Raw genomic sequence first — 25212 nt, 5'->3', positions numbered from 1 at the left:
CTCATTCGGCCAATCATGTAACTGGCCGCACTAAATCACCTGACAAAGCTACGTGAGGTCCTCTGGTTATTATTGGCTCTGTGAAACCCATTTTTTAACATGGTTGGCTGAATGAGGTGGCAATCAAAATGGGAGGGTCTAGCCTGCCATATAAAATGGGACTGGCCAGTTAATAGGCTACAAAATGGGTTTTCCAGAGCCAATGATAACCAGAGGGGATTATGTAGTTTTTTCAGGTGATTTTGGTGTTGCCAGTTAACAGATTAAAGACCTCATAGTACCAATAGAGCACCTTGCTCTCATACTACTGGTTTACTTGTGGTTCTTAGGATACTTAAGAGTAGAATGGGAGGTGAGCCTTAAACTTTCAGGTGCCTCTTCAGTGGAACCAGCTCCCAGTTTGGATTCAGGAGACAGACACCCTCTCTACTTTTAAGATTAGACTTAAAACTTTCCTTTTTGATTAAGCTCATGGTAAGGGCTGGATCAGGTGACCCTGAACCCTCCATTAGTTATGCTGCAATGGGCCTAGGTTGCTGGGGGGTTCCCATAATGCACTGAGTAGTTCTTTTCCATTCACCTCTTTCCCTCAGCCCCAACCGGTCGCGGCAGATGGCTGCCCCTCCCTGAGCCTGGTTCAGTTCGATTCAATTTTATTTATATAGCGCCAAATCACAACAGTCACATCAAGGCACTTTGTATTGTAGGTAAAGACCCTACAATAATACAGAGAAAACCCATCAGTCAAAACGACCCCCCTATGAGCAAGCACTTGGTGACAGCAGGAAGGAAAATCTCCCTTTTAACAGGAAGAAACCTCCAGCAGAACCAGGCTCAGGGAGGGGCAGTCATCTGTCGTGACTGGTTGGGGCTGAGGGGAGAGAGACAGGACAAAAGAAGAGAGAGAGATTAATGATTAAATGCACAATATAAACAGAGTAAAAAGAGGTGAATAAAAAGAAACAGTCCATTATGGGAACCGCCCCAGCAGCCTAGGCCTATATCAGCGTAACTAATGCTACGTTCACAATCCAGCCTGAAGTAACCCAAATCTGATTTTTTTTTTTTGCCCTTATGCGACCTGTATCTGATCTTTTCATGACAGTCTGAAAGACACCGGTCCAATTTTTACAAATGTTACCCAGGCCACTTGGATATGTGGTCCTAAATCCAATGCGTAGCTGATCTAACCCATGTCTGTAAGGCCAGGTCACATTCATCCGACCTGTACATCATTGACACTCGACAAAACATCACGATTCTGCGTCCTGATCCATCTTTACATCCGCAAACACTGAGCACGCTTCCTACATGTGATATTATTGCGTCCTCTATTGCGCATGTAAGACACTTTTAGGTTTTTTACAGTTCACAAAGGAGATCGAATACAAGTTGCATATATTTGGAAATGTGAACAACCACGCATAAAAGAATCCAATTTCACAAAAAATCATTATTGAGCATTGAGGCCTGCAGTGTGAATGTAGCCAAAAGGATGGTTCAGGGTCACCTGATCCAGCCCTAACTATAAGCTTGATCAAAAAGGAAAGTTTTAAGCCTAATCTTAAAAATAGAGAGGGTGTCTGTCTCCCAAATCCAAACTGTGAGCTGGTTCCACAGAAGAGGGGCCTGAAAGATGAAGGCTCTGCCTCCCATTCTACTCTTAAGTATCCGAGGAACCACAAGTAAGCCAGCAGTCTGAGAGTGAAGTGCTCTATTGGGGTGATATGGTACTATGAGGTCTTTGAGATAAGATGGTGCCTGATTATTCAAGACCTTGTATGTGAGGAGAAGGATTTTAAATTCTATTCTACATTAACAGGGAGCCAATGAAGAGAAGCCAATATGGGAGAAATCTGCTCTCTCTTTCTAGTCCCTGTCAGTACTCTAGCTGCAGCAATTTGGATCAGCTGAAGGCTTTTCAGGGAGCTTTTAGGACAGCCTGATAATAATGAATTACAATAGTCCACCCCTAGAAGTAATAAATGCAGGAATTAGCTTTTCAGCATCAGTCTGTGACAGGATGTTTCTAATTTTAGAAATATTGTGCACATGCAAAAAAGCCGTCCAACATATTTGTTTAATATGTGCATTGAAGGACATATCCTGGTCAAAAATGACTCCAAGATTTCTCACAGTGTTACTGGAGGCCAAAGTAATGCCATTCAGAGGAAGTATCTGGTTAGACACCATGTTTTTAAGATTTGTGGGGGCAAGTACAAGAATTTCAATTTATCTGAATTTAGAAGCAGGAAATTAGAGGTCATCCAGGCCTTAATATCTTTAAGACATTCCTGCAGTTTAACTAATCAAACTGCATACTTATGACCATGTGATATTTCAGTTTTTCTTTTTTAATAAATTTGCAGAGATGTCTACATTTATTTTTTTTCTGTCAAGATGGGGTGCTGAGTGTACATTAATGAGAAATAAAATGAACTTTTTTGATTTTAGCAAATGGTTGCAATGAAACAAACAGTGAAAAATTTAAAGGGATCTGAATACTTTCTGTACCCACTATATATGACATGGATGAGTATAATATGATATAATTATCTTGTATGTATGCATTATATCTGGGTTATTGTCATAAATGATATAAACAGAAAGACATGTAGTACACAGTACACAGTTTAACTAATTGATGTGTGTCATCTGGCTTCATGGATAGATAAAGCTGAGTATCATCTGCATAACAATGAAAACTGATGCAATACTTTCTAATAATACTGCCTAAGGGAAGCATGCATAATGTAAATAAAATTTGTCCCAGCACAGAACCCTGTGGAACTCCATAATTAACCTTCATGTATGAAGACTCCCAAATTGGAGGCTATTAGATAAATATGATTCAAACCACTGCAGTGCAGTACCTTTAATACCTATGGCATGCTCTAATCTCTGTAATAAAATGTTATTGTCATGTTTCACTTATTTCAGTGTTTATTTTCAAATATTTGCTCCAACACATTATGGATATAATTGCTTAAACTCTTCAAAATGACAATAGGTTAAACTTTTTGAGCTGAGAAATGCATTTATGATTATTTTGATAAAATTAGACTAACAGGTTTCTGTAAAGTCACATGGTTGAATAGCTGCATTACTTTTGATTACATTTGATCATTATGTAAATGTAAATGTAAATGTATCAAATAAATGCTCAAGACCACAGAAATATTATTTGACTTTTAATTAACATTAACCAGTCAAAAGTTTGGACACACTCTCCCAGTCATTTGAATGGGTGAGTGTGGTACTGTATAAGAACTTGAGAGTACAGATATTTGTGTAAAAATGTAGCGAGTAAAAGTAAAAACGTATTCAAAAATATATATATTCAAAAAAAATATTCAAGTACAGACTCCTGAAAGTTCTACCTGCCTCCAGCAACAAAGTATTTGTGTTTTGTTACTTCCCACCTCTGCCTGTTGGCCCTCCTCTTCAGTGTGCCACCTATATCATCTGAGGCTCCTTTGACAAGGCTGGCTTCAAAGTAATTCCAGGAACTGTTTTGCAGGACGTTTCACAATATGAAAAAACATCAACTTCACATCATATACAGATCAGGACCTAATTTATAAAAGTGAGCTTTAAATGTCCACGTTATCAGATGTCACTGAGCAGTCCTTACCTTTAAATATAACCTCTCTTCTTCCTCTTCTGTCCTCTTTCTCCATCTCTGAGTGAACTTCTCTCTGATTCTTTACTCTCCCTGGAAACACAGCACCTGTTCCTTTAGCTAGCACACTGTATGACAAACTACCACTTTGTGTGTTTGCTGATATTTGTTGAGGATTTAGAAATTTTGTATTTGAAATTACCTGCAACATGTTACTCCCTTCACTCCTCTCCAATAACGCTAGCTAAATGCTGAAGTACTGCGACCACAACTCACGGACGTCTGCACTTGGTCCGGGCTGCTGTAACCCCTGAGCACAGCAGTATAAATGATACATAAATTACAAGGTTTTAACTCTCTTTGTATGTGATAAACCCTGGGTATGGATACTCCAGTATGGTTGTCCCTTATGTGTTATTGTTATTTAGGCTCAGCTCAGTTTGATGTTTGAAGGCACAGTGACCGGAAATAAAATCTTCCCTCAGATGATTTAAAACCTAAAGTAATAAGTCTCTTTTTGAAAATGTAAGGTGTAGAAAGTACATATGTGTATTCGGATTATGTAAAAATGTTGGGAGTAAAAGTAAAAAGTTGTCAGAAAAATGAATACTCAAGTACAGATACCTGAAAATCTACTTAAGTACAGTAACAAAGTATCTGTGCTTTGTTACTTCCCGCCTCTGGAAATCAGCATGGACTGCACGTTCATTTGCAGGGAGGTTCTGCTTCAGGGCCCATGAGAAAGCATACTGCTGCCTGATGTTGTGGAGATGGCACCTAAACTTCTGGAGCAAAATGACAAATTCCACCAGCTCTTCTTGAGCAGATCTTTGAGGATACTCCAGAATCATCTTTGTGATTTTTGTCAACACCGACTACAACAGTTTGTCAACACTCCCACTGAAAGTAGGAGACATGATTGGTAGCTTCATAATAGCTTGTGAGTGGACAGGTCTCATTATTGCTGCATTTGTTACCTTCTCCATACATACAGCATGTTTTATGGTGTTAAGTTGTACTGGGCCATTTTGATAGATATAGTACCACATCTGACGCTGCTCACTGTCTTTAACAACTGCTAATAGCTAAACCCTTTTGAACTTGTTGGTTGGTAGTCTGCTTACCTTTCTTTTGAAAGCAATTTTTAACAACTGACTTTCCTCAGTCTGCTTTCTCCCCCTCTTCTTTCCTTCTTTTCTTTTTAGATACAGTGCACATTAGCAGTCACGTAATCAGAATCAACTGTTCTGTATACAAATAGTACAATAAGAGTCTTTACCTTACAATATACAGTGCCTTGGGGTGACCATTGTGAATCGGTGCTAAATGTTTTTAAACAACAAGCTCCATTTCTTCTCTTCCTGCTCTTATCTGCCCCTGCTTTTGCTGCTTTGCTCCATAGAGCGTCTCTTCACACATCCCTGAAATGGAAATTAAATTGTGGATCTGGTCAGCTTGTCTCTCAACACTAAATTCTCTCAGGTGATTGGGAGAAGGCTGGATCAGGTGACCCTGAACCAGCCCTTAGTTATGCTGCTATAGGCCTAGTCTGCTGGGGGGTTCCCATAATGCACTGTTTCTTTTCATTCACCTTATTTACTTTGTTTATACTCCACTCTGCATTTAATCATTAATTGTTATTAATCTCTGGCTCTCTTCCACAGCATGTCTTTTTTCTCTCCCCTCAGCCTGGTTCTGCTGAAGGTTTCTTCCTGTTAAAAGGGTTAAGAGTTTTTCCTTCCCACTATGACTGCTTGCTCATAGGGGTCATTTTGACTGTTGGGTTTTCTCTGTACTATTGTGGGGTCTTTACCCACAATACAAAGCACCTTGAGGCGACTGTTTGTTGTGATTTGGCGCTATATAAATAAAACATGGACTCTTCTCAGGCAAAATTGTTGTTTTCAACAGCAAAAAACAGTATCAAGTTGGAAAACCTTAAATTTACTGAATTTACATGGTAGTCTTCTAATGTCCTGGCACCGTGATGTTTGCTACTTCTGTGCTCAGTCCTGTGGCACATTTCCAAAGACATTATCCCTGCTCCCACAAAATGGAGCCCAAACAGTTGATCAGAGTTGCACACCCCACCCACATTCATCAGGTAATTCTAATATATTTTCATTTGCATGGCTGCAAGGTTAAAGCAGAGATGGAAAGTCAATATTTGGTATGACCACATTTATTCTTCAACCCCGGATGAACTCTCTTAGGCAGCTTTCCTGTCGTTTCTTTAAGTAGTCTTCAGGAATAGTTCTCTAGGCTTCTTGAAGGACATTCAAAGCTTTTCTTTGGATGTTGGCTGTCTTTTGGATTCTCTCTGTCAAGATGATCCCACACTGCTTCAGTAATGTTCAGGTCTGGGGTCTGGAGAGGCCTTGAGAGACATGCTCTACTCTGTGGTTTATATGGATAATGAGAATTTCATCGTTTGTTTGGGCTCATAAAAAAGGTTTTTCATAGATTTCTGCAGGTATTAAAGAAAAAGCTGGGTAAACCTAACCAAGAAATATATCTTGTTGTCAGATCTGATCATTCTGAAAATGATCTAAATTTTCAGATTCACGTTGGACTTTTACACCCACCAATAAAAACCTGTTTGACTTTGACCAGCTACAGTATTAAAATGCTGTGTGAACCTTGATGCACAAGTATTAATTTTTAAAAATTACTTGTTCTTCATAATAATTATATAATCTTACTTAATCGGAATTTTAAATCCAGGACAATTACAGTGAAAAAGCTTCAACAGTCATGGAGCTCCATACCAAATACTGTAGACCTCTAAGAAACACACTGATACTCTGTACGGTAGCATTCCTGTAAAATAATGGAACAACACTGCCCCCTTTTGCTGTAAATATTTATTTGATGCAACTTCATTACAGAAATAGAAACACAACAAAAGAAAATAAAGAAGTCCTGAAAATTCAGAAATCAGAAAAAAAATACATGCTGTTAGAAATGCCCCCCCACACCAGTTTATTTTATTCTTAGTTTGACTTAGTTCAACTTGATTTCAACAGATTAATCTCTGAAGTGTTAATATGCCTCAGGACTGTTTGCTACCCTATACTGCAAATTTTACTTAAGAAAAAAGATTCAAATTCTTATTCTATCACTGAAAGTTGTCTTTATGTGCACATATTTTTTTAATACAGAAGAAACTGCTGGTCATGCACAGAGTAAAACAGCAATCACAAATGGAAGAGGGTGGTGTTGGCGGGGGTTGGTGCTCTGTCTATCAAAATTTACAATTCAAAACTTAATTATCATCCAATTACATAGATAAAATAGTCAGTTAGTTATAGTTGATTAAAGAAAGATGAGAAACATCAACAGAAAGAGATGTAAAACCATCACCCTCTAGCATATGGCCCTGCAGTCTAGCCTCTCTGAAACAAAGACCCAGAAACTCATTTCTCTATATGTGACAAATGCCAATATTTGCAGCAGGTTTTCTGTTTCTTTCACATTTTGCTGCATAGTGAATGTGAACCTTTGCCTTAATCTTGATGTATTGAGAGTTGAAGTATCTGGGTGCAGAGTTGAAGTTTCTTGCCAGAGTTCTGGTTTGGAAGAAAAGCATCAAATGCAGGGAGTACTGCGAAACATTTGCTTCTTACAAAATGATAATATAGTTTTTGTTTTTACTCACAGCATCCATAAAGCCTGTTTATACGGGCAATGTCGTTGGCACTCATCTGAGTAGCACGTCCGAAATCCAGATTAGGATTGGACTTGGCAACAATTGTTGGCTGCCCATTACGGGAGAATGCAGTTCTAAAAGAACCAACAACAGCAGATACTTTTCCTGTGCCACATTCATGCTTATATCAAGAATAGGAAATATTCTTTTTTACGTAGTGCATGGTCACATTTTCTAGTAGAAAATGTAAGACTTGTAAGGTAATATAATGACTTACAGGTCAGGTTAATGCGCCAATCTCACTTATCTGTTCTCACCTGGGATAGTGCATGACAGAGTTGAAGTCATAGGAAGTCTGCAGATTGTTGGTCTGCACTTTCACAAAGTTGTGTTCTTGCCCTGTACACAAATTTCCAACAGACAAAATATTTTAAAACTTTTTAATATTTAATATTGTAGCTACTCTGATGTTGAAGTTAGGATTGTATGAAAATGGCAATTTGGCCATTGTCTGGTATTATTTGTTTGTGTATTTTAAGTAAGATTGTGTAACATTTACATTCTGTGAGAGAAAATAAGGGGAAAGGTTAAAAATAGAATAAGTGTCATGAATACACTGCAGTTGATTTTACATGTATGTGTACGTGGATAAATGCTTGTATATCATGAAGATTTATATACACAAAATACTACCTAATAGTATATAATTGATAATTTCAACATTTGTTACTCTTTTTGTAATATGCCAACCAGCAAATCATCATCCTTAGTAGTTACTTAGTGTTGCCTGGTTACTTTAAGATTACCGTTCTTGTTTCTCATCAAATAAACTGAAGCATCCTTCTAAGGAGTTACTCAGTATTTCTTCATCTTTTTTTAACAATTATTTGCTCAAAAGGAAATCGGATGCAATAACATTTAATATGAATTTAACATAAATTAATTTCTACATACAAGACATCAAGACACAGAAACTGTGTGAACTATATACATCAAGATGCTAGCTAATCTCTACTGCTATAATCATTGGTTGCAATGTTGACTTGGACTGAAGTGTTTTATCTGCTGAGCCTGGGATTACACAGATTGAGAATTAGTTGTAAAATTACATTGCTGTAAAAAAGGAGTGTACCCCATCCTGGACCTTGAAATGAGAGAGAAAGGAAAGTAAAAACAAAACCACTGGATGATCCAGCCAATACTGGAATAACACTGAACAGTTGAAGGCTCATTTTCCTGTTAACTAAGATTACCATCAACACAAATGAGAAATCTACTGTTATGTTGGAGGTAGAATTGAATTCTAATGTGACAAGAGAGAAAATCAACTGCATGATGTTTCCACACAGATCCAGAGTCAAACTCTCATTATTACTGTACATTTTAAGTTATTCCTCTCATGTGGCAGAAAACATCATGAAATTAAACATTCTGTTAAATCAATGTACCATATATCCTGTCATATTAGATCTGCTCTGGTTTTTTTTGATTGGACACATAAGCAGCAAATAATAGTTTTCAAAAACCCAAACAACTGAGCAACAACTTAGAATGATGTTTTGTTACTTGGAGCAAAACATTATAGATAGTTTGAAGTAACTTGTTTGGTGTAAAATTATATAATTATTGACTAATGTACAGTATTTCACAGATGCTGGTATTATGAGAAGTTATTAAGGAAGTAATGATGCATGACTCGTTAACCATCAGGTTGTTTCTGATTTATTCCTCTCTTGTTCCTGGATAACTGAGCTTTTGTGTCTCTTAATGTAAAGTGTTACCAAAGCTTTGTGTAGTTGAGCTGACCTGGCAAGATGTTCTGGGTGAGGATGCTCACATACTGGTCTCTGTCAGAGCGGACCTGCTCGTGGTGGAAGCCCAGAGCATGTAGAACCTTGTGCTGCACTGTCGACAGGTACAAGCAACCATTTCTTTGTAGGGAGATTAACTGTGCTTGGCTCTGATGGCCCACATATGAATAACACCTGATACACACAGTAACATCATTTAACAAAAAAATAATAAAATCAAGTAGATTGAGTCCAGTATCACACATCATTCTTCGTCCGCTATTCATGTTAACACTAAGCTACCAAAAAAAACAAATGGATGACAATCATAATGTGAATATCTGACTTTGACATTGAGGCTCTACAGTTATAATAATTTAACACAACCTGCTCTTTTGTTCCTGAAACAAAAACTATTTAAAATAAAACAAGTAAACAAACAAAAACTCAACTATATAAAAGCAAAAATTTAAATCATTGTGAAAAGTTTGCTTGTGCCTTTCACTTTAAATTTTAGCTGATTAAAAAAGTAAAGAAAAATTGGAGTAGTACAATTTTTCTTTTAGAGTCTGTGGGTCTAAAACCTTTAGCATCGAGCCCACTTTGGAAGTTGAAAAAAGTTCATGCCCCGCACCCAACACTATGATTAAAGTTACATTTTACATAAGTAAGGGTAAACACTTTGTGAAATATTACAAGTCAATTAAAATGCAATTTATCCACTGATGCAACAATATTAATTTCATTAATGTGCTGTCGCATATAATAACACTGGACATTTTATTGTAGAATGTGAATGCAGAATGGTTCATGAAGAACCTGTTTTGAATATACATATAGAATATGTGCAACAAAATATTTTTAGATTCGGATTCCTAAAGAGTTTCGAGTGTGTGCAGATGACACTCAGCTTTACCTATCAATGAAGCCAGATGACACACATCAATTAGTTAAACTGCAGGAATGTCTTAAAGACATTAAGGCCTGGATGACCTCTAATTTCCTGCTTCTAAATTCAGATAAAACTGAAATTCTTGTTCTCGGCCCCACAAATCTTAGAAACATGGTGTCTAACCAGATACTTCCTCTGGATGGCATTACTTTGGCCTCCAGTAACACTGTGAGAAATCTTGAAGTCATTTTTGACCAGGATATGTCCTTCAATGCACATATTAAACAAATATGCAGGACCGATTTTTTGCATTTGTGCAATATTTCTAAAATTAGAAACATCCTTTCTCAGAGTGATGCTGAAAAGCTAATTCATGCATTTATTACTTCTAGGGTGGACTATTGTAATTCATTATTATCAGGCTGTCCTAAAAGCTCACTGAAAAGCCTTCAGCTGATCCAAAATGCTGCAGCTAGAGTACTGACAGGGACTAGAAAGAGAGAGCATATTTCTCCCATATTGGCTTCTCTTCATTGGCTCCCTGTTAAATCTAGAATAGAATTTAAAATTCTTCTCCTCACATACAAGGTCTTGAATAATCAGGCACCATCTTATCTCAAAGACCTCATAGTACCATATCACCCCAATAGAGCACTTCGCTCTCAGTCTGCTGGCTTACTTGTGGTTCCTCGGATACTTAAGAGTAGAATGGGAGGCAGAGCCTTCAGCTTTCAGGCCCCTCTTCAGTGGAACCAGCTTCCAGTTTGGATTCGGGAGACAGACACCCTCTCTATTTTTAAGATTAGGCGTAAAACTTTCCTTTATGATAAAGCTTATAGTTAGGGCTGGATCAGGTGACCCTGAACCATCCCTTAGTTATGCTGCTATAGGCCTAGTCTGCTGGGGGGTTCCCACAATAGACTGTTTCTTTTTATTCACCTTATTTACTTTGTTTATACTCCACTCTGCATTTAATCATTAATTGTTATTAATCTCTGGCTCTCTTCCACAGCATGTCTTTTCTCTCCCCTCAGCCCAACCGGTCGCGGCAGATGACTGCCCCTCCCTGAGCCTGGTTTTGATGGAGGTTTCTTCCTGTTAAAAGGGAGTTTTTCCTTCCCACTGTCACCAAGTGCTGCTCATAGGGGGTCGTTTTGACTGTTGGGTTTTCTCTGTATTATTGTAGGGTCTTTACCCACAATACAAAGCACCTTGAGGCGACTCTTTGTTGTGAATTGGCGCTATATAAATAAAATTGAATTGAATTGAATTGAATTGAATTGAATTGAATTGAATTGAATTGAATTGAATTGAATTGAACTGAATTGAATTGAATTGAATTGAAGCGAAGCACCCTCAGGCCTCCCTCACGAAGTTTGTTTCTAATTGCTTGGTCAGAGACATTCACACCACTGTCCTGCTGGAGGTCATTTTGTAGCTCTGGCAGTGCTCATGCAGTTCCTCCTTGCACAAAGGAGAAGATACCGGGCCTGCTGATGGGTTAAGGACCTTCTACAGCTCTGTCCAGCTCTCCTACAGTAACTGCCTGTCTCCTGGAATCTCCTCCATGCTCTTGAGGCTGTGCTGAGAGACACAGCAAACGTTTTGGCAATGGCACGTATTGATGTGCCATCCTGGAGGAGTTGGATTATCAGGTATCTCCTCATGCTACCAGCAGTGACACTGACCTGATCCAAATGCAAAAACAGTGGAAAAACATTTTTAAAAAATGTCAGTGGCCTCCACCTTAAAGCCCGGGGGTTGTCTCATTGTTGCCCCTCTAGTGCACCTGCTGTTAATCTCATTAACACCAAAGCAGCTGAAACTGATGAGCCGGGCGCATGTTTTTTGCAGCAGAAAATGTGCAAGCTTCAGTTTGTTGGGAAGAAAGTTCTCTGCTAATTCATCTACTCCAGCCTCTGCCCGTGGTTGCTGCACATCTCAATGTCGAGCTATTTCACTGGATTGAAAACTTTCACTTGCCACTTGGTGACAGTGAGGCGCTATAATAAGAATTATGTTGATCAAAAGAGAGAAATTGTGTCTTCACAGTGAATAACACCTTTCTACCATTTTTATGCTGTAAAGCCATCTCTCACCCTGGTGCTCATAAGGTAAGGAAGAGGCTGTCACAGGCGCTAATTCTCCACATGACAGACATGTTTGTTTACTGTAATTATACTGACGTTAAAAATCATCTTAGTAATGATTTATTGATGTTAAATGTAGGACCTTCAATTAAGCAGTCCATTCATTTTTTATTACTTTTCCCTGTCAAGTATATGAGCACATTCACTCTTTTCTCTCATTGCTTGATGCATGCCAACAAGTTTCTTTTAATCTCACTGGGTCTCTTTCTTTCACAAACATATCACTGTCAATATACTGTATTAACGCTGAATTAATTTTTCTCCTACACTTTACCACATCGCTCTTACTGTCAGCTTCATTTTGTGTCAGTGTGCATGTGTATGTTTTTTAAGAGCCCAGCAGTGAAGCAGGAGGAATTTTTTGGACTCCAAGTTGCTGGACCCGTCTTCCCAAACCCGAGTCAGGATTGTCCACACAAGTTGCTGATCCTAAGTTGTTTTCCATTTGAAGTTAACAATATCTCAGGAATTCTATGAGATATCAATTTGAAACAAAAACTAAACAAAATACAAACATGTACATATTTCAAGGTACTTCACACTGACTCTGTCTCACCCTAATTAATACAGCTAACAGTTTTCCATTTCTCCAAATGTTCAGATGCTGCAAAACCCGTGGAACGTTGTGTGATTTTTCAAGTAATTTTATTGCAAACATTTTTGAACATTGTAACTTTCAGGTTTGAATTTCACTTTTAACGAGCGATGCCACTGCCGTAGCTCATGTGTGGAAAACCTTCCCAATGGCACAGTCAGTAATTGAAGCTTGTGGTATGTTTTAGACCAGAGGTCCCCAACCCCCGGGCCGTGGGACATTTGGTACCGGGCCGCACATAAAGAATAAATAACTTAAATTATTTCCGTTTTACTTATTATCTGCGCCTAAACTATATTTTATTTTGAAAAATGGGCGGATTCGCTCCGTTACTTCCCTCCATGTCTTGACGTGTCAAGACGTTTCTGCTCACATGATACGTCACCGCTAAAATTAAACCCAGAAGCTTCAGGCCTGTCTAACGAAATCGGTTGGTTGACCTACATAACGCTTCTTTAAATTTTTGAGTGCTCAACAAGAGTAGAAAAGCGCTATGTAAGAACTAGTCCATTTACCATTTTTATTTATCAACACCGGGGATAGCAGTGAGGTAGACCCAGCCATCAAACTGACTCTCCAGCGCTTGACACCGCGGCTCTGCAGCCACGCTCCATGTGAAATCGGCCGAACCCAGTCAAACCAGAAGCCAGCAAAAATGAATATCAGAGAAACAAGCTCAGGGGGCTTACACTGATTCAGTGTTATGGTGAGTTGTATTTTTCATGCGCTTTATACAGTAAAAATCACCTAAGTCGAAGTCGCACAAATCGGGTTTTCGCTCTAGTTGGATGGCATCTGCAGGTCCTGATTTTTCCTAACATTAATTCCAATAAAATCATCACATAAATCCGTCGGATATTCACCTACCTCGGATGAAAAATCTGGTCGCATTGTAATAAATTTCCAGTTAAATGTGATCGCATAAACTGGATGAGTTTAGCGCTAAAACCCTCCTCAGCTCCTGTCCGCCCACTTCCATGCATCGGCTCGTTCATGCACAACTACACACACACTAACAACGCCTGGAAATTGTTTTAGTGTTTATATCAGTTCATTTCACCGGGGACAATCGTGGCAAGTGTAAGCTACAAACTTGCACTTACGAGTAAAATTTCAGATTATAAAATTTGCAGAAGCAAATTCATAGATGAAGCAGAAGCCATTGCAGCGAAATTCGATAATAGACCCCAAACTGGGCCATTTGAATCCGACTGAGGTGATTTCTACTGTATTTGTTTTTGCGGTGTATCTTATTTTGAAGGCATGTTTTACCATGGCTCTAACAGCTGACCAGGGAGCGCTGTGGGCAGAGAGCCTGTTATTCATGTTGAGGCGGGATGTTACGAGACCGCTGCTGATAGAGTTGCATACGAATACAAAGTGGATTCCCGTTTTTTATTATTATACGTAGAAAATATCACACTTGGTTATGGTCGTATCATTTATTTTGACGTATTTATTCGCCACACCTTAAAAGCCGGTCCGTGGAAATATTTTCTAACACTAAACCGGTCCGCGGCTCAAAAAAGGTTGGGGACCACTGGTCTATACCATCTGAATTATTAGATGAGATAAACCTGTTAAATCAGAGACCCTGTGAAAATCCCTGTTTGGTTCAAACAAATTGTTCTACAGCACATTCTGCTGCTGTACCTGCTGCTGTACCTGCTTCAACTGCATCGCCAGCATCACCAACATCATCTACTGTAGGTACTTTTCCAACTGTGCCAAGCATCCAGCAGGGGGGTGGTGAAGAGACTCAGGGACCTCCCTTTGATATTGTTTCACGCAGTAAATTCAATAACCTTGAAATTAGACAGATTTTAAATTTCCCGATGCCCGAAAATGTCCCTGACTATGGACAATACTACCAGGGTGTATTAACATCTGCCCGTGAGATTATAAGTAGGCTTCTGGCGCAGATTCAGCATGGCGATTTAGTGCAATTAGAACTACAGGGCAGAGATCTACAACATAATGTCTCTTCAGTTATCAGAGTTCATGACAGTTATGATGATATCAGTTTATCTGAATTTGAAAGCCTCTTACTACGAGCTGTACAGTCAAACTGGATTGTTTTTACTGACTCGTCATTAACATTAAAGGCTCAAATTGTTAGGCCCCCTAGCGGTAGTGGTAAGAGACTTTTGAAAAAAATCCTCAACAATGAAATAATACGTAAAAAAAGACGCTTTTTATATGTTCTCTGGAATAACAACCACCTGTGTTTTGCAATCAATTTAGCTTATCTTTTGACCCCCGAATTAAATGATTCCCAGACAGAGGACTTAGGTAAACAAATCCAGGAAAGTGCTGGTATATCTGAAGACCGACCTGTCAGTTTTAATGATGTTTATAAATTTGAATTAGCTCTGGATTGTAAGATTGTTGTCTTTTACAGAACCGAATGGGATCGTGATTTAATGAAATTTGATACACAATCCCCCAAAAGGGAAAAAGTTTTATTTCTTTTTCTGTTTCAAAATCATTATTATGCAATTAAAAATCTAAAAGCTTTTCTGGGCACCTAACATGCATGTCAATACTGTTACACAGGGTTTAATAACCCTGTATCCCATCATTGTGGAGGCTACTGTGCAGTGTGTCTGGATCCTGAATGTAAACAGGGTTTTTTTTATTATTCAGAAATCTGTTCTGATTGTAATAGAGTCTGCAGGTCTAAAGAATGTTACATCCGTCATAAAAAACCAAAACAGATAGGTGACAGATTTGTTAGCAACTGCCAAATGTATAAAAAATGTCAACAATGTGGTTACGTTTTCTATGTAACTAAAAAAGGTTCCCAGCATAAATGTAATGATGTCAAATGTGTAATCTGTGGTATGGAGATCTCTGGGGGTGATACTCATCAGTGTTACATTAAGAAATTGGAAAAAGAAACAAAAGACATTAAGAAAATAGTTTACTACGATTTTGAGACATTTGTAGACCAGACTGATGAACACAAACCATTTCTTGTATGCACAGAAACAAATCAGGGTCACAAGTGGTTTGCTAAAGGTTGCAATTGTGTTGAAGCTTTCTTACTCCATTTTAGAAAACCTTATTTCAGGGATAGTGTTCTCATTGCTCATAATTCTAAAGGGTTCGATGGCTATTTAATATTATCTGTAATGGCTCGACAAGGTCTTAAACCAAACATAATAATGCAAGGATCTAAAGTTATCAGTTTCATAGACCCTGACTTTAACCAAAAATATATTGATTCTTCCAGTTTCCTCCTAATGGCTTTATCAGCAATACCAAAAGCCTTAGGTTTTCACGACAAAGTTAAGGGCTATTTTCCCCATTCATTTAGTTGTAAGAATAATCTGTCATACATAGGACCTTATCCAGCACCATCAGCTTATGGTCTAGAACATATGACAACAGAGGGTCAGAGAAACTTTTATAAGTGGTACAACACTAAAAGAGGTAAAGTTTTTGATTTTATGAGAGAGGCATTATTGTACTGTGAAAATGATGTGGACATATTAGCTCAAGGTTGTACCATTTTTAGAAAGGGCTTCATGGAAGTAGCAGGAATTGATCCTTTTGCTTGCACTACCATTGCATCAGCCTGTATGAAATCATTTCAGACAAATTTTATGACCCCAAACACTTTAGCATTAACTGTCCCTGAACTGTACAGAAGGCAGGTAAAATCTTTTTTTTCAGCATCGATCCAGTGGTTAGAATACGAATCTTATACACGAGGGTCTTTCATACAACATGCCCTTAATAAAGGCGAAAGACAAGTTGAAATTTTTTATGTTGATGGCTTTTTAGATTCTGAGGTCAGACATGTGTTTGAGTTTCTTGGCTGTTTCTGGCACGGCTGTGCCAAGTGTTATCCCAATCAATATGAAAAACACCATTTTCTGGGGAAATCTTTCAGAGATGTTTATGTTGCCACACTTACCAAATTACAACGATTAAGAAACAAGGGGTTTGTAATACATGTTATGTGGGAACATACTTGGAATAGTCTTAAACAGTATGACCCAGATGTTAAGGCATTCTTAAATGCTTTCAACCCTCCAGAACCTCTACAGCCCCGTGACGCTTTGTTCGGAGGCCGAACGTGTGCTGCACGTTTGAGATATACAGCCCAGGAAAATGAGAAGGTTCACTACGTGGACTTTACCTCTCTGTATCCTTATGTTAATTCCACTAAGCATTACCCTCTAGGGCATCCTAAAATTATATTCAGGGACTTTCAAAACCCTAAAAACTATTTTGGACTCATAAGAGCCATAGTACAACCCCCACGAGGGCTGCTTTTTCCTGTATTACCTTTCTGAACCAAGTCAGGGAAGTTGATATTCACACTCTGTAAAACTTGTGCTGAGCAAAACAACCAAGATTCAGCCTGTAACCACAGCAATGAGGCCCGGGCTCTGACAGGTTTGACATTTTGAAAGAAAAAGTAATACATTATTTAGTGATTATGTGAAAAGACTTTTAAAAGATAAACAGGAGGCTTCAGGGTACCCTGATGATGCTGTCGATGAAGACAGTAAACAGAGTTACATTGCAGATTATTTAATCAACCAGGGGATTGCCTTAGACCCTGAAAAAAAAGACAGGTTGCTAAACTATGTCTAAATAGCCTTTGGGGAAAGTTTGGACAGAGAAACAATCTAACCCAAAACACTCTGGTCAGTGAGCCTGAGCAATTTTTCAATTATATGTTTTCACCTAAATATAAAGTAAAATATTTCTCTTTTGTCAGTGATCAATTAGCCCTTGTTCAGTGGGTTCATCCTGATATCTCCATACCAAACCGCACAGACAACATCTTTGTTGCTGTTTTCACCACAGCTTACGGGCGTCTAGAGCTGTATAAGTATTTAGATAAACTACAGGAAAAAGTTCTATATTACGACACAGACAGTTTAATCTATATTAATAGAGATGGGGATTGTCCTCTGCCTTTAGGCAAATATCTAGGGGAGTTAACAAGTGAAGTAGATCCTGATGATTTTATAATCAATTTTGTCTCTTCAGGGGCTAAAAGTTATGGTTATAAAACCAAAAATTTAAAAGTTGTTTTAAAAGCTAAAGGAATAACACAGACACATGATTGTTGTGAAAAAGTGAATTTCGAGAGTATAAAATCTCTTGTCGAAGGGTACATTGATAAATCACAGGTGGATTCTGTAATAGAAGTACCACAGCATAATATAGTCCGTGATAAATCTGAGTTTTCACTCAGAAATTCCAGGTTTATTAAAAAATTCAGGGTTGTTTTTGACAAGTGAAGGCTGCTATCAGACGGACAGACACAGCCATTTGGATACTGAGATAAAAGATGTTTAATACTGTGGATTTCGATCATCGGCTTCAAGTGCCTTTTTCATGTCTGGTCTCGGGCCCAAGTGGTTTGGGGAAAACTTTTTTTGTAAAATCGTTGTTGGATAATGCAATGTATGTATTGAATAAGCCAATTGAAAATATTGTGTGGATATATACATCGTTTCAACCTTTGTATGATGAACTGCGCAAGAACAATAAAAATATAAAATTTATTGAAGGCTTGCCTGATTCATTTGACGATGAGAATCTGTTTCCACATGGCCTGAACCATCTAATTGTCATGGATGATGTCATCTTTCAAGCTTCTAACCATCCAGAAGTCGTACGGGTTTTTACACAATACAGACACCATAAAAATATGAGTGTTCTTTTGCTTACCCAGAATGTGTTTCTACAGGGCAAACACTCCAGAACAATTAGTTTAAACAGTAATTATTTTGTGTTATTTAAAAACCCCCGTGATAAATTACAGATGAATATATTGTCCCAGCAAATTTACCCTGGAAGGAAACAGTTTTTCATGGAAAGCTTTGAAGAGGCAACCAAAACCCCTCACGGATATTTATTAGTTGATTTAACACCGACATGCCCAGATCATCCGAGATTGAGGTCCAGTATACTCCCTCATGAACTACAGTGCGTTTATATACCCAAGAGGAAATAATATGTCGAATCGTGTGAAAAGAAACCTCCCAATGCTGAAAACTTTGGTCAAATGTACACCCTCTCAGCGTAAAGTATTAGGTACTTGCTCAGATGATGCTATACATGCATTAGGGGAACTGTGTATTAATCTTCTGAAAGGTAATATACCCGTAACTGCATGTCAAATTAAAAAGCTTAAAGTACACAAGAAAAACATCAGACTTCTAGCTACCAAACGTACAGGAATCAAAAAGAAGAGACTGGTACTGACTCAAAAAGGAGGTTTCATCCTACCTTTACTTAGTACTCTGTTACCTATCGTTTCAAGCTTAGTTACAGGGGCTATTAAGGGTTAAATTATTTTATTGTGAAGATGCAAAAAATGTACTTAATGACACAAGACCAGCTTAAACATCTCCATGATCAAGGCTCTCATTCAGCACCAACAAATATTCTCCAGAAAGCGCAAGATGATCTGGAACGTGAGATGCAAGAGTTACTGCATAAAATTGAACTGTTACCGGATGAAAAAATTAAAAAGTTTAATTTACTTTTGCACCGTTTTCTCAATTTGCAAAAACAATCAAATACTGAAACCAAGAAAATAACTCTGACCCTGCCTGAAGAGCCCAAGAGAGAAGACATGTCTGTGACAAGTCCTCAGATTGTCAGTCAGTCAGTCAGTCAGAATACTTTATTGATCCCAAAGGGAAATTACTACTGTTACAGCTGCAACCGTTTCATTTAAACGAGTAACCCTAAAACACAATAACATACACTAAAGGCATAAAAGTATAAAGACTAAAGAGATATTTTGACTATATACACATCTAAATCTATACACATATGAGAATTGTGAGTGCAAAAATTTTTAAATAGGTGTCATTATATATATATGCACAGTCCTTTTTTGTACAATGTATAAGTGTATGTACAATGTACAATGTATATAGTGTATGTACAATGTATATGGAAATTTAAACAATTTTATGTACAATTGAATACTGATAAGTGAATGACACTGATGAACCACAATGTCACCTATTAAGGGAGGAGTTATAGAGTCTGATGGCCACAGGTAGAAATGACCTCCTGTGGCGCTCTGTGGTGCATTTTGGTGGGATGAGTCTTGCACTGAATGTGCTCCTGTGTCCCATCACTGTGTTGTAGAGTGGGTGGGAGCCATTGTTCATAATGGCCTGCAGCTTAGACAGCATCCTCCTCTCCGACACTGCCATAAGCGAATCCAGCTCCACTCCCACCACATCACTGGCTTTGTGGATCAGTTTATTGAGTCTGTTGGCGTCTGCCGCCCTCAGTCTGCTGCCCCAGCATGCAACAGCATAGAGGATGGCACTCGCCACCACAGACTCATAGAAGATCCTGAGCATAGTCCGGCAGATGTTGAAGGACCTCAGGCGTCTCAGAAAATAGAGGCGACTTTGGCCCTTCCTGTATAGGGCATCAGTGTTCTTAGCCCAGTCCAGTTTGTTGTCAATGTGTACTCCCAGGTATTTGTAGTCCTCAACGGTGTCCACACTGACCCCTCCGATGGACATAGGGGCCACCGGTGCCTTGTCTTTCCTCAAGTCCACCACCAGTTCCTTTGTCTTTGTCACGTTGAGCTCTAGATGGTTCCGCTTGCACCATGTGACAAAGTCCTTCACTGTCCTCCTGTACTCATCCTCATCACCCCTGCTGATACATCCAACTATTGCAGAGTCATCAGAAAACTTTTGAAGATGGCAGGTCTCTGAGCAGTAGCTGAAGTCTGTGGTGTAGAGGGTGAAGAGGAAGGGAGAGAGGACAGTCCCTTGTGGGGCTCCAGTGTTGATTGAGGACAACACTGTGCTTACAGACGTATTAAGCAATATGAATCCAAGATTTAAGAGAAACACTGAATATATTATGCGTAAACTTGTGGACTCTAAAAGCAAGAGTGGCTGGAATACTCATGGGGAATTAATACATAACAACATACCAGTTCGTGGAAGTCACATGCTTGATTTAATGAAATTTATATCAAACCCAAGGTCCATTAAGCATTCTCGGAGACCTCTAGGATGGCAAGAGCTTTTGAATGTATTAACAGAATTAAAAATACCTTTATCCACAGTGGGTAACACCCAAGTTAGGATGGAGATTTCAGATATGAGACAATCTGATTCTATAACCACTCCTGATCTCAGGACACCCCAAATGTCATCTGAAGACCCCCCCGAATAAAAGAAAGAGGATTAGGAAGAGGATATTCCAGATGTCCCCAAACTGGGTGACTTTCCCATGAGACAGAGATGACTTCACTTTTTTTTTTTTTTGTGATCAAAGTAATTCAGTAAAGTCTCAATATAGATTTTTGCTATTTGAAGTTACTTGTGGTCTGGCTCATTTTATGAAAACAAATTCACACACATACATCTTAAATTTCAGACATGAATACTTTATTAACTTTTTTTTTTTTTTGTTAATCACAACAATATTTATTAAATGTCTTCAGAGAGCATGATGAATGATTAAAGGATCCTGAACGACATTTTCTTATACAATTATTATATCTTTTAACAAAATTATCAACCATGACATCATTTTTTTCAGAATTTTTATGATATAAAGACAATACATTTTGATACGATAATCCCCTTGATCTGTTGGTTAGATAAAAAACACAATGCTGGCCACATACAGTGGAGTTAACATTCTGAAGCTGTTTCTCTTGAAATGATATTCTTTTTGCCCGTGTCTGGAGAAACTGTAAAATGCTTTTAGGATAAAATGGATAATCAGGTCGAAGTCCAAATGAATCAAAAAATGTACCACATCCATCTTCATCCAAGCTTAATCCAATCCAGTGAGTTCCTGGTAGGTTCCTTGGGTCGGTGTTCACTACAAAATATGCTGGTAATTTAAAAGTCTTATTTAGGGAGAGCAATTCATCAGATGCCCAAACTCCACAGAATTTATTCCCAATTAGAGTATGAAGGATACTCTCCAGCTGATGATTATTCATTACTCAGTAATAATCAACTAAGGCTTGACGTTTAGCATTAATTTCTAATATGCTGTCATAACATGCATAAACAATCAAAGTTGTTGTATGGTTTAAGGGCCTCCTGAAACGCATTTCAAGTCTTGAGCTCCCAGAGGTCACAGCCGAGAGGGCTCCTGTATCCTCGGTGGGATTGAGATTAAAGACAAATAACGTATAGCCATTTGAATAGTCATCTCTCTCTATACTTAAAGAGATGTCTTTTAGATTTCGCCCTGTCTCGGTGTACATGCTGTAATACTCTCTAGCGAACCTCCCATTAGCAAAGTCCGGTTGAAAGGCCTTAGCTGGAATTTGTTTCCCCTCCAAACAAAGAGCTAAGTACTCAAGATCATGATGGTGAAAACTGAATGGAGACAGGTCATATCTTCCTGTGAAAGCTTCGTGATCCACTAAACCCAAAACCACATATTTCGGTAAGGTTCCTAGAAATAAATTCTCCTGGTTACATATCCTTGAGTTTTCAGGAATTGAATAAGTCTTGACGTTTATGCGCGAGAGGGGGTATAACGCATTTGCCCTTAATAAAGCAGATGAATGCCCAATTCTAACAGCTGGTGAGACTGTCACTTTTTTAACAAACAGAGAGGCTCCTGTCACACTCAACTTGAAATTGGAGTCTCTTGGTGCCATCAGACAGAATGAGTCACTGGCTCTTGTGAGTTTGATTCTAAGATCAACAGAATTTAATAGCAACCTCTCACAAAAAAATATGTCCGCATGTAAAGGGCCTATCACTTCAAATTCTCTGGATCTTTCACTGTGCCTGGCCCTCTTTACGAATCCCTTATTAGGTCCATTATCAAGTACAGTGGAATCTATTGATCCAGCGGTATCTTTTTCAAACAAGGCAGCATTAACTGAGTCTTGAGCGTGTGATCAGAGTAATTCAGTAAAGTCTCAATAATTGCTTGGTAAGAATGGGTTGAACTCGCTTGAGAAATTAGCCTATCACTTAGGGTAACGTCACACTGACTAAAAATTGTATTGAGAGGATAGTTGATTGTAGCCACACGGGCATCAGCGGGCAAGTCTGTTCCATCAGCATTGGTTACTTTCAGCCTTAGGTACAGGAGAGTGTCATTGAGGTCTAAATAATGTGAACCATTACCAGGCACAAAAAATTCCAAAGGTCCCCTATCAGACACAGCTGAAATGGCCTGACTTCTCTGTAAGTCTTCTCATCTATCGAAAGTTGTGTTAAAGGAGAGGTGAAAAGATCCAGCTCACTGAGTGTACATTCCCCAGATTTCTCATGCAACAGAGCCATTCTAAAATATATCTTTCACACGTTTAGTTGACTTCTTGCTGGTCCGCTTCCTAGATACAAATGATTTTGTTTTTTGTTTCTTCTGCCATTTTGTTGGTTTTTTATAGCCAGGCAGTCGCTCACCAGGGGGGCGTTTTAGAGGCTGCCTAGATAAAAAAGATATCCCTGAACCATCCTGACTTTCCGTGTCTGGTCTGGTAAAATGATTTGCTGCTTTTGTGATCACATCAGATGCTATGTTCTTAACAGCCGTTTTAAGATGAGGTTGGACGACATTGAATCCTCTTCTTAAAAATGGGGTTACAAATCTGAACAATTTAGAAAACATGGACGCAAAACCTTTACCATACATCACAGGTGCCCCTGAAAAACCTGGCAATCCATGACCTGCTTGTGCCTGATAGTATGGTATAAATCTGTTATTATCGGTGATCATTTTGAAGGAAAAAAAACACTAAAACTTTTTTGCAGGTCTGAAATGGAGTTTTACAATTGTTTTTCCGTATGTAAAGTTCACAGGCTCGTTCTGATCCGTTTTAATTTCAATTTGGATATTTTCCAAATGTTTTTTAGCCAGAGGTAGGTAATCTGGTTTGTTAAAAACCTGAGTAACAATTTCACCGTATTCCCCTTGTATTTTAACGGTTCTCAGTAAGGCCGCATAGGAATCACCGACCAGCTGAAGACTGACAACGTCAGACTAACAGTATAGATGGTAATTACCAGCATTTAAATCTGCGGGGTAAGGAGCTAGGCTGTCACACTTAAACCAAATCCCTGAGGGCAGACCTAACATATAAGCCAGAGGTGCAAAGGTTCGGATTTGAAACAGACTATTGCCAACTAATTCCATTTTTTTTTTCTATTGGATTAAATCTTATCTGTACCAGAGGATCAATTTTACGTAGAGTAAAATCCAATTCAGCACAGAGTTGAGTGAGGTCTGAGTAGAACCCTCCTCTAAAATGTGTTTTATGGATTGGAGGTAGTTTTTGAGCTGGTGTTGATTTTTTTCTCCATTCAAAATAAGCCAACTGCTCAGGAAGATTGTGCCATGTTCTCGGATAAAATATTTCTGTTAAAGCAACCTGCCAGTCCTCTTGTAGGTCAAGATGTTTGGCAAAATCGACTCTGAAACTTGAACTGGTGTTATTTTTGAAAACATTCAAACTAGAATTTGATGGCAAAGTTACATAGAACCCCTCACTTTGTTGTGCCATCTTTAGTTTTTTTTTTTTTTTTTTTTGTGGAGCCCCCTCTTCGTGCTTTACTTCTTAGGTTCAAGTTGATAATGTCCTTTTCTCTAATCCAGGTGTTAAATTTACTCGGCCAGTTTCGCCATTTAACTAACACGAGTCTCTCACGGCCCTGTTTACGTTTAGCTAATATCTTCTCCACATGACATAGCTTGTCTTTGCACACTTTATTTTTCTGAAGTTCATGTTCAGAAAACGATCCTAATATTTTCTCATTATCGTAATCTTTAATTTTATAGATTGGTGGTGTAGACGGGATACATTTGCTCACAGAAAAGATCTCACTGGTCCAGCCTTGCTCATATTTTTTATCAAACACCCCTCACAACTTAGATAACCTTACCAAGTCACCCTCTTTAACCCTGGTGCGCCCCGCAAGGGGTCACCCGGACCCGTCTCCCCGTCCCACTGAGGCTTGGGGGTCGAGGGGACCCCAGGCCTCCTGACTGCCCGTAGTTGGGGTGGCGGTGGCGGCGGTGGGGTCGAGGGGACCCCAGTCGTCCCAGTGGCGGCGGAGGTGGCTGGGGTCACTGGGACCCCATGACTCTCGGCTCAGCGTGACCTCCCCTGTGGTGGTGGGGGGTCGAGGTGACCCCAGGCCTAACAATGGCGGCGGTGGGGGGTCGAGGTGACCCCAGGCCTAGCAATGGCCGCGGTGGGGGGTCGAGGTGACCCCAGTACTAGCAATGGCGGCAGTGGCGGTGGTGGGACCCCCTGTGGCCGGCGACATTCATTGCATGCGTGCTATTGCCCCCGCCCCCCAGTGGCCAGCAATAGTCATTGCACCGCGTGTGACGGGGACACTCGCGCGCACACACAGACACGCACGCACGCACGCATGCACGCGCACACAGACACACACTCGCACACACAAACGCACACACTCACTCACACACACACACACACACACACATACACACACACACACACACACAACAGACACTCACACACACAGACACAGACACACTCAAGCACACC

At 39.2% G+C, this 25212-nt stretch overlaps 1 protein-coding gene across 1 annotated transcript; it reads right to left on the bottom strand.

Moving 5' to 3' along the window:
• Positions 1 to 7272: 7272 nt before the first annotated feature.
• Positions 7273 to 24964, bottom strand: LOC115778165 (high choriolytic enzyme 1-like). The gene is made up of 5 exons (XM_030726222.1): positions 24916 to 24964; positions 24621 to 24801; positions 9078 to 9256; positions 7589 to 7670; positions 7273 to 7405 (listed from the first exon to the last, which is right to left on the bottom strand). The coding sequence occupies exons 1-5, from the start codon at positions 24962 to 24964 to the stop codon at positions 7273 to 7275; spliced, it is 624 nt and encodes a 207-aa protein (XP_030582082.1).
• Between the last annotated feature and the right edge of the window lie 248 nt (positions 24965 to 25212).

The sequence above is a fragment of the Archocentrus centrarchus genome, chromosome 3 (assembly GCF_007364275.1).
Source record: "Archocentrus centrarchus isolate MPI-CPG fArcCen1 chromosome 3, fArcCen1, whole genome shotgun sequence".
Taxonomy (NCBI): Eukaryota; Metazoa; Chordata; class Actinopteri; order Cichliformes; family Cichlidae; genus Archocentrus; species Archocentrus centrarchus.
The sequence above is the reverse complement of the archived record's forward strand: the minus strand, read 5'-3'. Positions and strand labels throughout refer to the sequence as shown.